At 41.8% G+C, this 21874-nt stretch overlaps 1 protein-coding gene and 1 long non-coding RNA gene across 9 annotated transcripts in view; one reads left to right on the forward strand and one right to left on the reverse strand.

Annotated features, from left to right (window-relative positions):
- RALBP1 (ralA binding protein 1) overlaps positions 1–21256 on the forward strand; it is a 58430-nt gene extending 37174 nt beyond the window's left edge. For 3 of the 8 annotated variants that reach the window (XM_067699711.1, XM_067699709.1, XM_067699710.1), the window contains exons 8-10: positions 4655–4776; positions 5017–5140; positions 5348–5885. In XM_067699711.1, the coding sequence (XP_067555812.1) occupies positions 4655–4776; positions 5017–5140; positions 5348–5869 (768 nt within the window). In that variant the 3' untranslated portion in view covers positions 5870–5885. The other 5 variants (XM_067699712.1, XM_067699713.1, XM_067699714.1 and 2 more) reach the window with 5 other exon arrangements.
- Positions 1796–13197, reverse strand: LOC137203480 (uncharacterized). Its single transcript, XR_010933140.1, has 3 exons — positions 13078–13197; positions 9926–13040; positions 1796–8018 (listed from the first exon to the last, which is right to left on the reverse strand). It is a non-coding gene; the product is annotated as an uncharacterized lncRNA (long non-coding RNA).
- Positions 21257–21874: the final 618 nt, after the last annotated feature.

The following is a 21874-nucleotide window of genomic DNA, read 5'->3' on the forward strand; positions in this document are numbered from 1 at the left end:
GGATTCTTAACCACTGGACCACCAGGGAAGTCCCTATGTTTTTTATATATGTTTATATATATATATGTGTGTGTGTGTGTGTGTATACATGTGTATTATAAATATATATATATATATATATATATATATATCACATCTTTATTCATTGATCCATTGACCATTTGGTAGTTTTCATATTTTGACTATTGTGAATAATGCAGTGAACATGGGGGTGCAGATATTTCTTCAATATCCTGTTTTCATTTACTTTGGGTATATATCCAGAAGTGGGATTGCTAGATCATGTGATAGTTCTATTTTGTAATTTTGGAGGAACCTCCATACTGTTTTCCATAGTGGCTGCATCAATTTACCTTCCCACTAAAACAGCACAAGGGTTTCCTTGCTCCACATCCTCGCCAGCACTTGTTATCTTTTGTTTTTTGATAAAAGCCATTCTGACAGGTGGAAGGTGTTATCTCATTGTGGTTTTGATTTGCTTTTCCCTGATGATCAGTGACACTGGGCATTTTTTCATATATCTGGCCATTTGTATGTCTTCTTTTGAGAAATGTTTATTTAGGTCCTTTGCCCATTTTTTAATTGGGTTGTTTGTTTTCTTACTATTGAGTTGTTTGAGTTCTTTATATATATGTAAACTCCTTATCAGATGTAGGGTTTGCAAATATTTTCTCTCATTCCATAGGTTGTCTCTTCACTCCTTTGTTGCCTTTGCTATGTGGAAGCTTTTCAGTTTGATGCAGTCCCATTTGTCTATTGTATATTTATGCTTTTGGGGTCATATCTAAAAAATTATTGCTCAGACTCAATGCCAAGAAACTTTCTCCCTATGTTTTCTTCTAATAGTTTTATGGTTTCAGGTCTTATATTTAAGTCTTTACTCCATTTTGAGGTGATTACTGTGTATGGAGTGAGATAAGGTAAGGATTCGTTTTCACTCTTTTGCATGTGGAAAACCAGTTTCTCAACACCATTTATTAAAGAGCCTGTCCTTTCTCCATTGTGTAGTAGCATCGTTGTCAAAGATCAATTGACCACAAATGTGTGGATTTATTTCTGGACTCGGTTCTGCTCCATTGGTGTATACGTCTGTTTTTTTATGCCAGTACCACACTGTTTTGATTGTAGGATGATGCCTCCAACTTTGTTCATCTCGTTTAATTGCTTTGGCAAAAAAAAAGGGAGAGAGAGAGAGAGATTGCTCTGGCTATTTATTACAGTCTTTTGTGGTTCTGTATGAATTACAGGATTGTTTTTTCTATTTCTGTGAGAAACTCCATTGGAATTTTGATAGAGATTCCAATGAATCTGTAGATCACTTTGGTAGTATGGAAATTTTAACATTATTTCCTCCAATCCATGAACGTGGGATATCTAAATTTATTGCCTTTTTTTAATGCTATTGTAAATGGAATTGTTTTCTTAATTTCTTTTTGAGATGGTTGTTAGCATATAGAAATGCAACTGATATTTGTATGTTGATTTTGTATTCTGCAACTTTATTAAATTTATTAGTTCTGACACTTATTTGGTGGAATCTTTATGGTTTTCTGTGTATAAGATCATGTCATCTGCAAACAGTCAATTTTAATTCTTTACAGTTTGGATACCTTTTATGTCTTGTTTAATTACTCTGGCTAAGACTTCAGTACTGTATTGAACAGAATGGGCATCTTGTCTTTTTTCTGATCTTAGAAGAAATGCTTTCAGCCTTTCACTGGGGTATAATGTTATCTGTGGGCCTGTCATATGAGCATATCATGTCACTATGTATGTTCCTTCTATACTTTGTTGAGAGTTTTTATTATGAAAGGATGTTGAATCTTGTCACATGCTTTTTTGAATCTTTTGTGACAATACTATTTTTATCCCTCATTTTGTTAATGTGGTATATCACATTATTGGTTTGTGTTATGTTGAACCATCCTTGTATCCCAGAGATAAATCCCACCTGATCGTGGTGTATGATCTTTTAAATGTATTGTTGAATTTGGTTTGTTAGCATGTTTTTTGAGGACTTTTGCATGTGTGTGCATCAGGGATAGTGGCCTCTTTCTTTTCTTGTGGTGTAATCTGGCTCTGGCACGAGGGTGATGCTGGCCTCGTAAAATGTGTTTGGGAATGTTCCTGCCTCTTCAATTGTCCAGAAGAGCTTGAGAAGGATTGGTGTTAATTCTTCTTTAAATGTTTGGTAGAATTCACCCATGAAGCTATCTGGTTCTGCTCTTTTCTTGGTTGGGAGGTTTTTGACTACTGGGTCAATCTTTTTACTCGTTATTGGTCTGTTCAGATTTTCTATTTCTTCATGATTTAGTCTTGGTGGGTTTTAATGCCTCTAAGAACTTACCCAGGAAGAAATGGCAAATAGAGGGACTCAAAACAACAACAACAACAAAAAACTTACCCATTTTTTCTAGGTTATCTAGTTTGTTGGCATCATAGTAGTATCTTATAATTCTTTGTATTTCTGTGGTATCAGCTGTAATGTTTTCCCTTTCATTTATAATTTTATTTAAGTCCCCTCTAAATCTAGGTAAAGGTTTGTCAATTTTGCTTATCTTTTAAAAAACCAATTCTTCATTTCATTGACCTTTGGTATTGCTTTTCTCGTCTCCATTTCATTTATTTTTGCTCTGATTTTAGTATTTTCTTCTTTTTGCTAATTTTAGGTTTAGTTTGTTCTTTCTCTAGTTCCTTGAGGTATACACTGTTTGAAATCTTTTTTCTTAGTGTAGGCATTTGGCACTATAAACTTCCCTCTTCAAACTGCTTTTTCTGCATCCCTTAAGTTTTGGTATGTTGTGCTTCCATTTGCATTTGTCTCAAGATAATACTTGATTTCTTCGTTGACCCATTGGTTGTTCAGGAGTGTGTTGCCAGACTGCTGATGGTCATTTTATATTATAATTTGAGAAGCTCAACTACAGAGGTATGAATCTTTTAACCAAACTTATGAGAAGATTTAGAGGTTTTAGAGGGGCTTACTTGTTGTATTTGGCCCTACCTTTATGTAGTGTTTGTGTAAATGTTCAGCTGGAGGAAGAAACTACCTTTTGTACTGAGTGATTGCTTCTTACTGGAGACTGTTCTAGCTGTTTTATTTCATCTCATTTCACTCACACACAGGTCTTGAGTTACAGGTATTTCCTCTAATTTACAAATTAGTCTAGTTGTTCCATATTAATGAGATTGGACTTCAGTATTTTAAATTTGTTCTTCCTGATGTCACAAAGTTTGAGATCCTTGAAATGTAACAGATTTTAGCTGATAGTCGTTGCTAATAACACCTTTTAGATATTTTATTCTTTGCCGGTGAAAGTCAGTTGTTGGAGATGAATTGTTCGATTATTCATTAATCAATTTGGCAAAGAGCTCTTGAGTTTCTACTGTATTTCCAGGCAGAGAGCTAAAGATGAGCTCTTTTCTTTCTGAATTTTCTCACTCAACCTTATTCTGTTCTGGAAATTCCCAGAGTTTAACCAGAAAGGAATGAAGTTTTAGGCTCTGACAGCATAGTGAGTGCTCCCAGAAACTCACGTATGTGGGATACCTAAAGCCCTACAAGTTTCAATCCTTTTTTGTCACTTCTGAAAATACATTGTTTTGCCTACCAGGGACGTATAACTCTTCTCCCCTGAAGAGAGAATCAAGTCCCAAATATGTCTTTATTTCAGAGTTTTCAGTCTGGTATTTCTTGGAACAGTAGCTTTCCTAAGTGCACTGAGGTAAAGGATGAGCCTCTCTGCATTTGGAAACACCCGGGGAATATGGATATCACATCTCCGAGAGAGTCTTTATGCACATGGGAGGCTTTGGGTAGTTGACTTTAGAATTTGACCCTAGCGTCTTTCACATTTGATCACAGGTTCTTATCCTCTCGCTACCTGTTAGTTTGGGAAAAAATGCTGTAGACCTTTGCTGCCTCCAGCTAATTTCTGTAGCTTTCCATCTCTGTTACCTCCTAAGTTTTGTCTGCTTTGGTTCTTTTCAGTAGGTTGAAAGGGCTAGCTAGATCTTGGGCAGATAGGGATTTATATCCCCTTAGGTGAGCTAATCAGTTTTAGAAATGCGTATTCTGTTAAAGGAGAATATTTACTGTTTTTTAAATATTATCTCTGGGGAGGTGGGTTGAGGAAGATGGTGGCTTGTGGTGAGGAAAAATTCCTTCTGTGAACATCTTTCCATCACTAGATCTACTTTCAGGTGATGCTGATACCAGCTTCTCATCTCCTGGGTCCTTCTTTCCTAGTGACACTGTCAAAGCCCACTGTGGCCCTAAAATAGATTCTCAGTGGGAAGGCATTCAGAAAGGACTGGGAAGCAAAAACACACGGAGTCACTTGAACTTTGCTTTGTGCCCAGTGTGCTGGCAGCATGCAGAGCCTTTGCAAAAGAAGGATTCCTAAGTGGCGTTTTATGTCTTGAGAAAAATCTAGTCATTCCTCCCAAACAACTTAGTCTACCTTTTCTCAAAGAAGCCTTTTCTTGACATTAGGGAAATGGGGTATTTTTTGGGTGTGCAGTACAACAAGCTTTCCCATAACTTGTGTGTTAGTGTATGGGGTGAAACAATTCAGGGTGACAGGAGACCCCAAAAGAGTGACATTTCCTAGACTCAGACTCTTCAAGGTGTTCACCAGTGGTCATTATTTAGGAGAATGAGATCCTGACTGAACAGGAGGAGCTCCTGGCCATGGAGCAGTTCCTGCGCCGACAGATCGCCTCGGAGAAAGAAGAGATGGAACGCCTCCGAGCGGAGATCGCCGAGATCCAGAGGTGAGGGAGAGCCGCGGGCTGGTTTCCAGGGATGCCGACTGCGGCGCGAGCACAGGTGGCCAGCGCTCAGCCTTCCGTGTGGAGGCGTCAGAGTGACCCTTCAGTTTCTTCTTTATTAAGTCTTAAGGACGGTGCAGTATCGAGTGCAGCCATGGAAAGCTGGTCAGTCTAGAGGCAGACGACGGGCCTGTCTCTGCTGGCCGGTAACGCGCTTCCCGCCCTGTCCCCGCCCCCGCGCAGCCGCCAGCAGCACGGCCGCAGCGAGACCGAGGAGTACTCATCAGAGAGCGAGAGCGAGAGCGAGGACGAGGACGAGCTGCAGCTCATCCTGCAGGACCTGCAGCGGCAGAACGAGGAGCTGGAGGTGGGCGCGGGGGACCCGAGGCTGCACTGAAGTCATGGCAAGCGCGGGGCTCCCGGCAGACGTGTTCTGCTTGCCGTCGGTAACCGATGGGCAGGCCGAGGAGGGGGACTTTGGGGGGCGTCCCACCGGGAGCGTGCAGGGCATACACAGTGTGGGGAGCCGGCAGCACGCTGACCAGTCTCCCTTCTCGGCCTCCCCTCCTCACAGAGGAGACCGAGGGCTGTGGGTGGCTTCCCCTCCCTCAGGCAGGTGCCAGGACAGACCTCCACGCCGGATCCCAGCTCGGGAGTCCTCTCCCCAGAGCCGCGGGCCGAGGCCAGGGGGCCGTGGGAGACGGGCCAGCTGGCAGCACCTCGTCCTGCTCAGCATTTTACAGAGCATACGAACATGCTGAGTAGGAAAACGGTCCTCCAGAACTTCAGCTCTCGGGCTGTAGGTCAGGCTGCTGCAATGAAGGGAACAGCCCCCTGGTCTGAACAAGGGCCCCCGCCCCATCTGGCCGCCCACCAGGTCGGCACAGGGCCGTTCGGAGTGGGCAGGAAAGGAAGGGATGGGACCCGGGAAGGGCGCCGAGCGAGCAGGGCTGAGCAGCCTCCCCTGCTGGAGGAGGGAGGTCTGTGGGGCAGGGCGTCACCTGGACTTCACGGACTGAGGGCGGGTAGCTCCGGTGTGGCGCCAGGTTTCTGTGGTCAGCGGGAGTTGTTGTCCGCAGCCTTCTTGCTGATGTGAGCACTGTTGTCCCTGTCCCTCAAGATCAAGAATAACCACCTGAACCAGGCGATTCACGAGGAGCGTGAGGCCATCATCGAGCTGCGGGTGCAGCTCCGCCTGCTCCAGCTGCAGCGCACCCGGCCTGAGCCCCAGGCTGAGCCCGAGCCCATCGCCAGGGAGCCGCCCCCGAGCGGCAAAGAGCAGCCTCGGCCTTCGCCCGGCAGGGACAGGAAGGAAACGCCCATCTGAGCGCCACCCGCCCGTCCGGAGCAGTGGCCTGGAGCCCCATCAGCGCCGCCTCCACTGTCCCCACTGTAAAGATGCCTCCTACACGCGGGCAGTGCTCACCGCAGGTGACACGAGGACAGAGTGGCACGCGGTGTGGGCTTGTCGGGCACAGATGAGTTTCCAGCTAGTGTCAGCTTCTTTGAAGATTAATTTCCTTTGTTAAAATAACTATTTTAACCCTTGAGTGGCTTCTTTTTAAACCAAAAATCGTCTTTCTTTCCTTTTTATTACGGCAGAATCAGGATTTTTCTCTCGTTCAAGGGGGAACCAAACAAGGCAGCCTCACTCCTGCCCGCGCCGTGTCCCCTTCCAGGGTCTCTGCTGCCCGCCATTCTCGCCTGTGCCTTCACGCCTCCGTGGTGCAGATTCTGTCCTGGGAGCCGCCTCACATTTCCCGACTGGCCCGAGTGGCTCTCACGGGGGTGACCTTCCCTGCCCCACACCCCAGGCCCAAGTCACCACAGCAGCCTGTGCAGCTGCAGACACAGCTGCTCCGGAGCCTGCCTGCCGGCCAGGGTCACCACAGCCACCCGGCTCCTGCTGCCTGGGATCAGCAGATGCTTGTCGCTGGGTCGTGGGAGCGGCTGCCTGGACCCGGGGCATCCACACAGAGGATTTGTTTCTCCAACCTGCCACTAGAACAGAACGTCGTGGGTTGCTTGCTTGGGCTAGAATGTAAGCATCTCTTTGCCTGAAAAAGCCATATGGATGGGTAGCTATGCTCTTACACAAGATTTCAGATGTCAGTGTCCACAGGGGCCGGGTGAACTGCTGCTGGGTGCCCAGTTGACCAGGCTGAGCGATAGGAAATGGCTTTCCTCTGGAGTCAGCCGTAGTCCTGACCCCACCACGTCTCTGGCAACCCGAGGTGTCTGGGAGGCCGGCTCGTAGGCACTCGGTCCAGTCCTGCTGTGTCCGAATACGTGGCTCCACGAGGTTGTCAGCTCTCACGGCTGTGAAGACAAACCCCACACACTCAAGGTGATGGAAACACCCCCTGCCCCCGAGGGCTCTGTCCTCTCCTCCTGGTTAGTATTTATTTTCAGCACCTGTTTAATGCTGTTTTTTATTCTCTACCTATTGCACTGTTGTGACTTGTTGGCCATTATTTGATTTTTGTACGAAAAAAGCTTTGTTATAGAAATCAGCATACTATTTTTTTAAATCTGGAGAGAAGATATTACGGTGACTGAAAATACGGTCAGGTGTCAAATATAAGTGTATAAAAGCCTTCTTGCCGTCCTGTCGGTCATGTTACATTCATTTTATATTTGCTGGCAATATTGAAGGGATTCTTTTGTGTTTAAACTCTAATTTCTATCACGGTGTCATGAATTTTTAAAATTAGTATTTCATCACAGTTGTCTCAGTGTTGGTTAACTAATTTTTGCCAGGACCATTATTGATCAAGCAAATAAATTCAACAGCCATTTGAGGAAAAAAAATTCCGTTTTTCGTAGCTGTTCTTTCTTTGAAATAACTGAGTGCCCTGTAGCTGGCAAGGAGTTGGTTTGATTTCATTCAAGGTCCAGGAGCGCAGAGAACCTTGTGTGTCAACTCACATTGCATCCCTCACCTCAGCAGAGTCAACGCCCACTTGCTGGTCAGCAGGCTTTGCCGCCATCAGGACGACTCCTCCTCCTCCACACTGGCTCGTGCTGAGCTGGCCTGGATCTGCAGCTGCTTCTGTGAGCAATGCCCTGGTTCCGGTGGGAGGTGAGCTCCGTCCTTCCAGCCGATGCACAGGTCAGCTGGCCTGATTTGGCAGAAAGGTTGGTCACGGCCAGGTCACTTTCCTGTAGGGGACTGCAGGGGTCAGGCAGATCACTGTCCTGGTGCTGATCACGCGCCTCCCGGTTGACAGTTTCAGGTTCCAGTTCTGGGGAAGTGAAAACTATGATTTAGTCTCAGTTTGGTGACGTGGGGGCTTCGTTTAGGGCAGGGGTCCCCAACCCCGGGCCATAGACCTAGGAACTGGGATGCACAGCAGGAGATGAGCGGTGGACAAGCGAAGCTTCATCTGTATTTACAGCCACTCCCTATCACTCGCATTACCTCCTGAGCTCCACCTTCTGTCAGATCAGCAGTGGCATTAGATTCTCATAGGAGCGTGAACCCTACCGTGAACTGCACATGCGAGGGATCTAGGGTGCGGCTCCTTATGAGAATCTAATGCCTGATGATCTGAGGTAGAGCTGAGGCAGTGATGCTAGGTCTGGGGAGCAGCTGCAAATATAGATTATCGTTAGCAGAGAGGTTTGACTGCACAGAGAGCATAATCAATTGCTTGCAGACTCATATTGAAACCCTATCAGTGAGTGGCAAGTGAAAACAAGCTCAGGGCTCCCACTGATTCTGCATTATGGTGAGTTGTATAATTAATTATTTCATTATATTTTACAATGTAATAATAGAAATGTAATGTTTTTGAATCATCCCCAAACTGCTGCCCCCCCACCCCCATGGAAGAATTGTCTTCCATGAAACTGGTCCCTGGTGCCACAAACGTTGGGGGCTGTTGGTTTAGGGGACTCCATTTTGGGCCCACTGTTTTGTCTTTTAACAATTATCCCCTTTTAATCAGACTCTCAGCCTGAGAATTGTGATCAAGATTTCAGGCATTGGCCCTGCTCCCAGCTACTGCTCTGGAGCTCTCATAGCTTTTGCTGAGTCCGTGTGGGCTCACATTCTTTAAGCTGGTTGTTCTTTTTGTTCTTTTCTGATGTTCCAGTCTTAGGGAGATCACTTGCTCGGTGGTTAGCGGCTGCAAACATGCATTGAACGCTTTTGAGAGAATCCAGTGCACCAGGGTGGCTACTATGATTATCCAAGCAGGATCGTCCCATGTCTGGGGTCGCCAAGGCCCTAAGCAATCAAAGTCAAGTAAGTCAAAGAAAGAGCCTACTGAAGGAATCATTCTCTTAAGCCATGTGGCTTGTGCAGTGATCTTACGGAGCTGAATTTCCACGTCCCCAGAAGTGTCAATCCAGGTGCAGCAGGTGGTGTTGGCCACAGCACAGATAACCTCATTGCTCAGCTAAAACGTGACCACGAGCTATCCTATTATCAAGAACAACTTTGGCCAGAGAGTCTGGGGATTTTTTGCTGGGCAGCTCTTGCTTTAGCAGCAGATTCTGCAGTATCCTGGAGAGTTAAGGAGAGGTCCCTGATCATAGCCTCACTTGCACTTTCTCCTAGCCAGGAAAGTGGAGATTTGCTGAGGGAAGTGAATTTTGAATCATGAATGCCTTCTGGTAATTTTGGCTTGAGTCTGTGGCTCAGGAGTGGAAAGGTGACAGCCAGGGAGGCCAGTAAAATTTCAGGATCTGCAGGCTGCACAGGTGGTTTTCTTCTGGTTACCCTTGTCTCGTGTCCCTTCTTTAGCCTGGATGCAATATTCTCTGGGTTTGGGGTTGCTAACCAGAGGTGGGGAAGTGGACCCAGGGTCCTGATATGATAGAGAGAAGGCTGAGTTTCTTCCATAGAAACTGTCACTTTGGGAATCAGGGCGAAGTTTGTGATGGACAGAACTACCTGATCATCAGCCTCTTGGCAAGTCCAGCAGTTACTTGGAGGTCTTATCACCCACCTTGGCGATGGCCTGAGACAATGGCATTCTCTTTCCAGGCCAGAGCAAAGCAAAAGGTGAACAAAAGAATCAGAAAGGCCTTCATGGGGTAGGAGTTAGGAAAAGGATGGCCAGGGAGGGAAGGAGGAATGGAAAGAAATGTGGAAAGAAAGGTTCTCAATCCTCTTGATCTGACATCTTGGGAAGAAGCATCCTACCTTGATGTCAGCTGCTCCTCTTCCCGGTCAGTTTGATTTGAGGTCTCCAGCGTTTGCAGGGGCCCAGATGCCCGGCAGCGTCTTTTTCAGCTGTGAAATGCCCGAGGTTCAACACCTTGTAATTTGGCAGCGGTGTCAGTGGTCAAGAGGCCTCGATAGGGTCCTTTCTGTGAGTCTCAATTTTGCAAAAGCATCTGAGTAAAACAGTAACTGTCTGTAAATGACGGAAGACTTAAAAATGTAATCTAATATCTATGTTTCACAAGGTGAGAGGCAAATCCTTTGAGATTTTCCAGGAGCCCTCTGGGAAACCTCAAAGTTTACTATGAGGTCAAAAACTCTTATTTAGTAATTTGATTTTAAGAGAATGTCAAAATATCAAACATTTGATTAAATAGGATCACAAATCATTATGATATAATAATGCATCAAAGTGACAGTACCAGATATTAAATGCAAATAGAGAAGGTAAACAAAAGCTAGTGCTCCTTATGTTGAGAAGACTGGGTTTTGTTAAGTAAGAAAAGACCTGATAAAGACAACATGAAGCAGAGTCAGTTATTTTGGTAACGCACAAAATTTTTGCTGTCCAGGCAGGTTAATTAAAAGGTAAAACAAACAACAGGGCTTCCCTGGTGGCGCAGTGGTTGAGAGTCCGCCTGCCGATGCAGGGGACGTGGGTTCGTGCCCCAGTCTGGGAGGATCCCACATGCCGCCGAGCAGCTGGGCCCGTGAGCCATGGCCGCTGAGCCTGCGCGTCCGGAGCCTGTGCTCCGCAACGGGAGGGGCCGCAGTGGTGAGAGGCCCACGTACCGCAAAAAAAAAAACCCAAAAAACAACTAGTTCTTTAAAGAGCACACCAATAATCGAAGACAACTTTGTCTTTTTAACAGAGGGAAAAATCAAATTCTAATTTTGCACCTGTGTAGTTTGATGATAAAACTTATTTTTTAAAAAACACAGCCAAATCCTGCAGCCTATGGGGAAGAAAACACATTCACAGAAAGATAGACAAGATGAAAAGGCAGAGGGCTATGTACCAGATGAAGGAACAAGATAAAACCCCAGAAAAACAACTAAATGAAGTGGAGATAGGCTGCCTTCCCGAAAAAGAATTCAGAATAATGACAGTGAAATGATCCAGGACCTCGGAAAAAGACTGGAGGCAAAGATTGAGAAGATGCAAGAAATGTTTAACAAAGACCTAGAAGAATTAAAGAACAAACAAACAGATGAACAATACAATAACTGAAATGAAAACTACACTAGAAGGAATCAATAGCAGAATAACTGAGGCAGAAGAACAGATCAGTGACCTGCAAGACAGAATGGTGGAATTGACTGCTGTGGAACAGAATAAAGAAAAAAGAATGAAAAGAAATGAAGACAGCCTAAGAGACCTCTGGGACAACATTAAATGCAGTAACACTCATATTACAGGGGTCCGAGAAGGACAAGAGAGAGAGAAAGGACCAGAGAAAGTATTTGAAGAGATTATAGTCAAAAACTTCTCTAACATGGGAAAGGAAATAGCCACCCAAGTCCAGGAAGCGCAGTGTGTCCCATACAGGATAAACCCAAGGAGAAACACGCCGAGACACATAGTAATCAAATTGGCAAAAATTAAAGACAAAAATTACTGAAAGCAGCAAGGGAAAAATGAAAAGTAACATACAAGGGAACTCCCATAAGGTTAACAGCTGATTTGTCAGCAGAAACTCTACAAGCCAGAAGGGAGTGGCATGATATACTTAAAGTGATGAAAGGGAAGAAGCTACAACCAAACCAAGATTACTCTACCCAGCAAGGATCTCATTCAGATTTGACAGAGAAATCAAAAGCTTTACAGACAAGCAAAAGCTAAGAGAATTCAGCACCACCAAACCAGCTCTACAACAAACGCTAAAGGAACTTCTCTAAGTGGGAAACACAAGAGAAGAAAAGGACGTACAAAAACAAACCCAAAACAATTAAGAAAGTGGTCACAGGAACATATGTATCGATAATTACCTTAAACGTGAATGGATTAAATGCTCCAACCAAAAGACACAGGCTTGCTGAATAGATATAAAAACAAGACCCATATATATGCTGTCTACAAGAGACCCACTTCAGACCTAGGGACACATACAGAATGAAAGTGAGGGGATGGAAAAAGATATTCCATGCAAATGGAAATCAAAAGAAAGCTGGAGTAGCAATACTCATATCAGATAGAATAGACTTTAAAATAAAGAATGGGGCCTCCCTGGTGGCACAGTGGTTGAGAGTCTGCCTGCCAATGCAGGGGAGATGGGTTTGTGGCCCCGTCCGGGAAGATCCCACATGCTGCGGAGCGGCTGGGCCCGTGAGCCATGGCTGCTGAGCCTGCGTGTCCGGAGCCTGTGCTCCGCAACGGGAGAGGCCAATGGCGGTGAGAGGCCTGCATACCACAAAATAAATAAGTAAGTAAATAAGTAAATAAAATAATGTTACAAGAGACAAGGAAGGACACTACATAATGATCAAGGAATCAATCCAAGAAGAAGATTTAACAATTATATATATGCAACCAACATAGGAACACCTCAATAAATAAGGCAACTGCTAACAGCTATAAAAGAGGAAATTGACAGTAACACAGTAATAGTGGGGGACTTTAACACCTCACTTAACACCAATGGACAGATCACCCAAAATGAAAATAAATAAGGAAACAGAAGCTTTAAATGACACAATAGACCAGATAGATTTAATTGATATTTATAGGACATTCCATCCAAAAACAGCAGATTACACTTTCTTCTCAAGTGCACATGGAACATTCTCCAGGATAGATCACATCTTGGGTCACAAATCAAGCCTCAGTAAATTTAAGAAAATCGAAATCATATCAAACATCTTTTCTGACCACAACACTGTGAGAATAGAAATGAATTACAGGGAAAAAAACATAAACACAAACACATGGAGGCTAAACAATACGTTACTAAATAACCAAGAGATCACTGAAGAAGTCAAAGAGGAAATCGAAAAATACCTAGAGACAAATGACAACAAAAACATGACTATCCAAAACCTATGGGATGCAGCAAAAGCAGTTCTAAGAGGGAAATTTATAGCTATACAAGCCTACCTCAAGAAACAAGAAAAATCTCAATCTAACCTTACACCTAAAGGAACTAGACAAAGAAGAACAAACAAAACCCAAAGTTAGCAGAAGGAAAGAAATCATAAAGACCAGAGAAGAAATAAATGAAATAGAAACAAAGAAAACAATTGCAAAGATCAATAAAACTAAATGCTGGTTCTCTGAGAAGATAAACAAAATTGATAAACCATTAGCCAGACTCATCAAGAAAAAGAGGAAGAGGACTCAAATCAATAAAATTACAAATGAAAAAGGAGAAATTACAACAGACACCACAGAAACACAAAGCATCCTAAGAGACGACTACAACCAACTCTATGCCAATAAAATGGACAACCTGGAAGAAATGGACAAATTCTTAGAAAGGTATAACCTTCCAAGACTGAACCAGGAAGAAACAGAAAATATGAACAGACCAATCACAAGTAATGTAATTGAAACTGTGATTAAAAATCTTCCAACAAACAAAAGCCCAGGACCTGATGGCTTCACAGGTGAATTCTATCAAACATTTAGAGAAGATCTAACACCATCCTTCTCAAACTCTTCCACAAAATTGTGGAGGAAGGAACACTCCCAAACTCATTCTATGAGGCCACCATCACCCTGATACCAAAACCAGACAAAGATACTACAAAAAAAGAAAATTACAAAGATACTACAAAAAAAGAAAATTCATCACTGATGAATATAGATGCAAAAATCCTCAACAAAATACTAGCAGACAGAATCCAACAACACATTAAAAGGATCATACACCATTATCAAGTGGGATTTATCCCAGGGATGCAAGGATTCTTCACTATACACAAATCAATCAATGTGATACACCATATTAACAAACTGAAGAATAAAAACCATATGATCATCTCAAAAGATGCAGAAAAAGCTTTTGACAAAATTCAACATCCATTTATGATAAAAACTCTCTAGAAAGTGGGCATAGAGGAAACATACCTAAACATAATAAAGGCCATATAAGACAAACCCACAGCAAACATCATTCTCAATGGTGAAAAACTGAAAGCATTTCCTCTAAGATCAGGAACGAGACAAGGATGTCTGCTCTCACCACTATTATTCAACATAGTTTTGGAAGTCCTAGCCACGGCAATCAGAGAAGAAAAAGAAATAAAAGGAATACAAATTGGAAAAGAAGTAAAACTGTCACTGTTTGCAGATGACATCATACTATACATAGAAAATCCTAAAAATGCCACCAGAAAACTACTAGAGCTAATCAATGAATTTGGTAAAGTAGCAGGACACAAAATTAATGCACAGAAATATTTTGCATTCTTATACACTAATGATTAAAAATCTGAAAGAGAAATTAAGGAAACACTCACATTTACCATTGCAACAGAAAGAATAAAATACCTAGGAAAAAACCTACCTAGGGAGACAAAAGACCTGTATGCAGAAAACTATAAGACACTGATGAAAGAAATTAAAGATGATACCAACAGATGGAGAGATAAACCATGTTCTTCGATTGGAAGAATCAATATTGTGAAAATGACTATACTACCCAAAGCAATCTACAGATTCAATGCAATCCCTATCAAATTACCAATGGCATTCTTTACAGAACTAGAACAAAAAATCTTAGAATTTGTATGGAGACACAAAAGACCCCGAATAGCCAAAGCAGTCTTGAAGGAAAAAAACAAGAGCTGGAGGAATCAGACTTCCTGACTTCAGACGATACTACAAAGCTACAGTAATCAAGACAATATGGTACTGGCACAAAAACAGAAACATAGATCAGTGGAACAAGATAGAAAGCCCAGAGATAAACCCACGCACATATGGTCATCTTATCTTTGATAAAGGAAGGAAGAGTATACAATAGAGAAAAGACAGCCTCTACAGTAAGTGGTTCTGGGAAAACTGGACAGTTACATGTAAAAGAATGAAATTAGAACACTCCCTAACACCATACACAAAAATAAACTCAAAATGGATTAGAGACATTAAGTGTTAAGACCAGACACTATAAAACTCTTAGAGGAAAACATAGGAAGAACACTCTTTGACATAAATCACCGCAAGATCTTTTTTGACCCACCTCCTAGGGTAATGGAAATAAAAACAAAAGTAAACAAATGGGACCTAATGAAACTTAGAAGCTTTTGCACAGCAAAGGAAACCATAAACAAGACAAAAAGACAACCCTCAGAATGGGAGAAAACATTTGCAAACGAATCAATGGACAAAGGATTAATCTCCAAAATATATAAACAGCTCATGCAGCTCAATATTAAAGAAACAGACAACCCAATCCAAAAATGGGCAGAAGACCTAAACAGACATTTCTCCAAAGAAGACATACAGATGGCCAAGAAGCACATGAAAACCTGCTCAACATCACTAATTATTAGAGAAATGTAAATCAAAACTACAACGAGGTATCACCTCACACCAGTTAGAATGGGCATCATCAGAAAATCTACAAACAACAAATGCTGGAGAGGGTGTGGAGAAAAGGGAACCCTCTTGCACTGTTGGTGGGAATGTAAATTGATACAGCCACTGTGGAGAACAGTATGGAGGTTCCTTAAAAAACTAAAACTAGAATTACCATATGATCCAGCAATCCCACTACTGGGCATATACCCAGAGAAAACCATAATTCAAAAACACACATGCACCCCAATGTTCACTGCAACACTATTTACAATAGCCAGGTCATGGAAGCAACCTAAATGCCCATCGACAGACAAATGGATAAAGAAATTGTGGTACATATATACAATGGAATATTACTCATCCATAAAAAGGAACAAAGTTGAGTCATTTGTTGAGACACGGATGGATCTAAAGACTGTCATACAGAGTGAAGTAAGTCAGAAAGAGAAAAACAAATATTGTATATTAATGCATGTATGTGGAACCTAGAAAAATGGTACAGATGAACCGGTTTGCAGGGCAGAAGTTGAGACACAGATGTAGAGGACAAACGCATGGACACCAAAGGGGAGAAAACCGCGGTGGGGTGGGGATGGTGGTGTGCTGAATTGGGTGATTGGGATTGACATGTATACACTGATGGGTATAAAATTGATGACTAATAAGGACCTGCAGTTTAACAAAACAAAACAACTAATACTAAACTTTCTTTGGGTTATTTGTATGGAAATATGTTAATATAAATGTTTCAGACATTACATGAAATTTCTAAAAATCTTGTATGTTCTGGTATAATGTTGTAAGTCATAATTCTAGTTATTACTTTAAAATGTATATCTCAGAAATAACAATTTCCTTGTCAATTGCATTATTATGAACTTTCATCAAATCTTCAACCGTGGTCATTTTTTAAGTCTTTTGTCATTTACAGACAGTTCTGGGTGTACTCTGATGCTTTTGCAAAAATGTTCCTATAAAAGGGTTTCATCTTCAAGGAATTCATGGAAAAGACTGACAAATACAGGTTTCTGGTAACTGACTATACTGCTGAACTGAATGAATAAGCATTTTCAGAACGCTAATGGAAAACTGATGAATTCATAAAAGTGCCAACAAAAGATCAAGATGAAAAAAGAAATTACATGGGACTGAGTGTACTGATGAGGATGATTATAATTTTTGTGACTTTTTGTTTGAATAAAAAAAAAATCCAAAACAAACCCCCAAAACAAAAAGACATTAAGAAAAAACCCGAAAAAAACACATAGCCAGCTTGATGACATCTAAAATTCCTTTCCCAAGATGCCTTTTCCACAAACATTCTACAGCTTTCTGCTCTCCATTCAGGCTTTGTCCTAGGATTTTTTCCTTTCTCATTCTGAAGTAATCATTTTACTTGCCTTACTACGTTTCATACAGTTTCCTTTCACCCATATTATTTCTGAGTAGTTTTAATGACTTATAGTGATTAGAATTCTTAACCCTTAGAATCCTTAATTCCTAGTGAACACTAAGAAGTAAGTAGTTGTGGACTGTTACATTACCATTCTGTTGATTGGCAAGTTTATAAATACATTTTCTAATTTCTAGAAGCACATATCCTCATTAAATTTCCCAACGTGGCACAAAACTTGTTTGCTAATAGACCCAAATATCTTTAGTTCCTCTATAAAAAGGAAGCCAAAAGTAGATCAACATTTGTTCAGTAATTAATGTTTCAGTATTTTATCTTATTTGGAAATGACCTAGATATTCAGTGAATATCCATCATTTATACAGAGATAAGTTAACTTTAAGGTTTCAAGTTACAAAAAAGATTTTGGAAACTATTTTTAAGTGGATATACCATAAAGTAAAGTATAATTATTATTGAAAAGTTTATAAATTTTTATATTACATCTATTTAATTCACTTGTTCTTAACATTAATGTTTAGTCATGAAAATTTCATGAGACATTAAACAGCTAATCATCTTAAGTTATCCTTCTTGCTGACAAATTCTGTAACAGAGATAACATAAGCTTATTTGATTTTTCATAAACCTAGGTAGAGTAAAAGTATTAATATTATAGTTCATGCCAATAACTCTAAAGACATGCCTGTTTTAATTAAACCAACAAACTTAAACTAGCTTTTATTTACTGAAGACTATCCTACATCAGGTGAACCTGAAAAACATTTGGGTTAGTTTCCATATTTCTGAGACTATACATGATTTATATAACACTTGTTTGTCTTTAAGCCAATTAAGTAGAACTCTGTACAAATTAACTTTGGTAATACCATTTGGAGGTAGAAAAAACTGACACATATACACACAAACATAAAGACAGACACAGACAGATGTCCTGTAGTGTTTATTTTTAAATTTTAGCCTTGATTAAAGACTTAAACAAAAGACATGACACCGTGAAACTCCTGGAAGAGAATATAGGCAAACATTCTCCGACTTAAATTGTACCAATGTTTTCTTAGGTCAGTCTCCCAAGGGAATAGAAATAAAAACAAAAATTAACAAATGGGACCTCATCAAACTTACAAGCTTTTGCACAGCAAAGGAAACCATAAACAAAATGAAAAGACAACCTACAGAATGGGAGAAAATGCAAATGACGCAACCAACAAAGGCTTAATTTCCTAAATATACAAACAGCTCATATAATTCAGCAACAACAAAAAACAACCCTATCCAGGTTGTTTAGGTCCAGAAGACCTAAATAGACATTTCTCCAAAGAAATAAAAATGGCCAATAGGCACATGAAAAATATTCAACTTTGCTAATTATCAGAGAAATGCAAATCAAAACTACAATGAGGTACCACCATACACCAGTAAAATAGCCATCATTAAAAAAAAGTCTACAAATAACAAATGCTGGAGAGGGTGTGGAGAAAAGGGAACCCTCCTGTACTGTTGGTGGGAATGTAAATTGGTGCAGCCACTATGGAAAACAGTATGCAGGTTCCTCAGAAAACTAAAAATAGAATTGCCATTTGCCATATGACCCAGCAATCCCACTCCTGGCATATATCTGGGCAAAACTATAATTCAGAAAGATACATGCACCCCTATGTCCACAGCAGCACTGTTCACAACAGCCAAAACATGGAAACCACCTAAGTGTCCACTGACGGATGAATGGATAAAGAAGATGTGGTATGTATATGTATATACATGTGTGTATACACACACACACACGCAAATGGAATGTTACTCAGCCATAAAAAAGAATGACACAATGCCATTTGCAGCAACATGGATGCAACTAGAGATGATCTTACTAAGCGAAGTCAGTCAGAAAGAGAAAGACAAATATCCACACTTACATGTGGAATCTGAAATATGACACAAATGAACCTATCTATGAAACAATCACAGACACAGAGAACAGACTAGTGGTTGCCAAGCGGGAGGGGGTTGGGAGAGGGATGGAGTGGGAGGTAGGATGGATAAACAACCAGGTCCTACTGTACAGCACAGGGAACTATATTCAATATCCTGTGATAAACCATAATGGAAAAGAATATTTTAAAAAAGTGTATCTATATATGTGTAACGGAATCACTTTGCTGTACAGCAGTATTTAACACAAAATTGTAAATCAACTATATTTCAATTAAATAAAATTTTAGCCACAAGACAGGTATAATAATGCAAAACTCACTAGTTTAAAAGAGAACAGTTAGATCCAAATTGCGTTTCTGGCAGATGGAATAAGTTTACTGGCTCAGATGGCTTCAACTTTTCACTAATATCTGGTGACAGTTTTAAAGATTTTTCATAGCCCCCGTTTTCAGTAGCCTCTCCTTTTTCCCTGATGAGAATTGCATAGAGAAGGCCGGGGAGAGTACTTACCCCTCACAAGGCACAGAGGAAGAATGTTCCACCAAGAAGGACTTTTGCTCCCTAAATCCAGATCTTTTATGACACCTACAAGCCTTCTGAGATGAACAGGGGAGGCTCAAGGATTGGTAAAAAGCATAGATGAGCTTTGGATTGTTTCTAGAACCGCATTACTGTTCTTGTAAAGACTCGGTTTGTAAGACAAGTTCAGTTGTTTTTAATTCTTCAAGGAATTGGGTGGGAACCTGAATGGTACCAAGGGGCTGCCCACCTAGCCAACTACATTTGCTTCTTCATATCAGGGAGAAGGTCAACTAAGATGGAAATCAGAAGATCCCTATGTTCTAGATTTAGAGCTGTGTGTCTTTGCAGAAGGACTTACTAAAACATTCCAAAGGCTTCAGAATGTTTTTCTTTCCCTCTGGGTATATAGTTTCATTCCAGCTTTGGACAGAAGGCCTAAAAGAAGTTCCTGTCAGGCTCTGAATATCAGCTTCCAATTTGGCCAACTTCTGACCACAGAGCTATTTTTCAAAAAAAAAAAAAAAAAAAAATCCTTTCAAATATCTTGTCAGGTTTCAGCCAGGACAAACTGTGAATATTATCGGCAGTAGTGAACAACCCCATGAATGCAAGTGGCATTCCCAATGAGGGTGCAAAAGATACCCAAGATGGAGAGCCACCCGTAAAGAAAGTAAGCTTTAGACAATCCCCTGAGAGCTGGCAACAGTCTATAGGACCCTGGCCGCAAATGGGGTGCAGCCCATACTTCTGCCTGGCCATATTTTGGGGGCCTCCAACCTGACGGTAACTAAGCCAAGTTCTCAGGACACAACAAGAAGGCAATAGGTGTCCCTGGGAGAGAAAGGATCAGCAACCACTGGGTACCTGAAAGCACAGTCACGTGTCACCATCAATACTTAATTCTAACAAGTATTTTTTGCCTGCTAGTCTGAATTTGGAAAGTGACTGACAATATGACATTTTACCTTCCTCTCAACCAGGCACAGCAGTGGAGACCTGGCAGAACTGACTTTGGTAGAATTCTTACCCTTCACTGGCTTCTCCAGTTTTCCCAGGATCCCGTCTGCAGGCGCTGGGGTGAGCTGGGTGTCCCAGGGGGTGTCTTCCTGGTCACCAGACACTGCAGAGGAGGAGAGAGAAATTTCCCTCACCCTTTACAGTGAGTGCCTGGCTGAGGCCCCTTTTTCTCTAGGACACCTCATAAATGGATAAACTTATCTAGATTAAAAGTTCTCCTCTGTAGCCACTGTAATTCAAGATTATCTTTGGTAAGGTTAACCTGCTTGTTCAGTCTTAAACTTTTATTCACCCGAGGCCTCATGGACCCAGCACAGCTGAAGTCAGACCCAGTTCAACTGCAGACACAGTCTGGTTTACAAGTCAGATCCAGTTGAACCCAGACTCAGTCCAGTTTCTAAATTCCACCTAGTCTGACTCCAGCCAATTTCCAGACCCAGTCCAGAAAAAGAAATGTTCAATTAAAGTCTGAAAGCTTATGACGCAAAAGCTGCAGAACTAGGATTTGAGAAGGGCCTCAAGACCTCCAGAGGCGCCCTGAGAAGGCAGCGAGCCCCAAGGGCCCAGCGGGTGCCTACGCCTGGTTGCTCCTTGCTCCTGGGGCCATCAGGGTTCTCCTTCAGATCCCACTTCTGACACGAGAACTGTTAAAAGATAAACTGAGGCATATTAAAAAATTTAACAGTTTATTTGAGCAAAAATTGAATCAGGCAGCATCCAATCTGGCAGATAAAAGGAGTTCCAAGAAGCTGTACAAAGAAAGGCAAAAGGGAGCAGGAACAAGGAAGTTATCTTAGGCCAAAAAGTGGGTTAGTTATTGCAAAGTTACAGAACTCAGACGTTGTGGGTTTGGTTCCGGACCACCGCAACAAAGCGAATATTGCAATAAAACAAGTAACACAAATTTTTTGGTTTCCTAGTGCTTATAAAAGTTATGTTTCCATTATACTGTAGTCCATTAAGTGTGTGATAGCGTTTTGTGTAAAACAATATACATACCTTAATTAAAAAATAATTGCTGTTTGGAAAATGGCACCATCGATAGACTTGCTTGACTCAAGGTTGCCAGAAACCTTCAATTTGTTAAAAAAAAAAAAAAAAAAAAAAGGCAGTCTCTGCAAAGCACAATAAAATGAGGTGTGCCTGTATTTGCCTTTAGGAGATGTCAGGGGTCTATCAGTCAGATGACCAGCTAGTGCGGAGCAGGCGATTCCCGATTGACTGGTTTAAGATTCCATTTCTGGGAGAGCTGAAATGGTAATTTAATTCAGTAGTCTAGGTGTGGTAACGTGGGGCTCCACTTGGGGCCTGAGTCTAGACTGAGGCTTAAAGCCCCTGGGTGTGGCTGCCTGCACCATCACCGCACAGCCTCGAGACTGAGAGGGAATGCAGCGGCGCCTGCAGGACACCTGGGCCCAAACTTCCGATGGGGTCAAAACAGATGAATTTGGGGGGCGGGGGGAGAAACAGGCATGATGCTCATCTGAACCGAGGGTCCCAGGTCCATCAAAAGGCAAGAAGC

This window comes from Pseudorca crassidens, chromosome 12, assembly GCF_039906515.1.
Source record: "Pseudorca crassidens isolate mPseCra1 chromosome 12, mPseCra1.hap1, whole genome shotgun sequence".
Lineage (NCBI taxonomy): Eukaryota > Metazoa > Chordata > Mammalia > Artiodactyla > Delphinidae > Pseudorca > Pseudorca crassidens.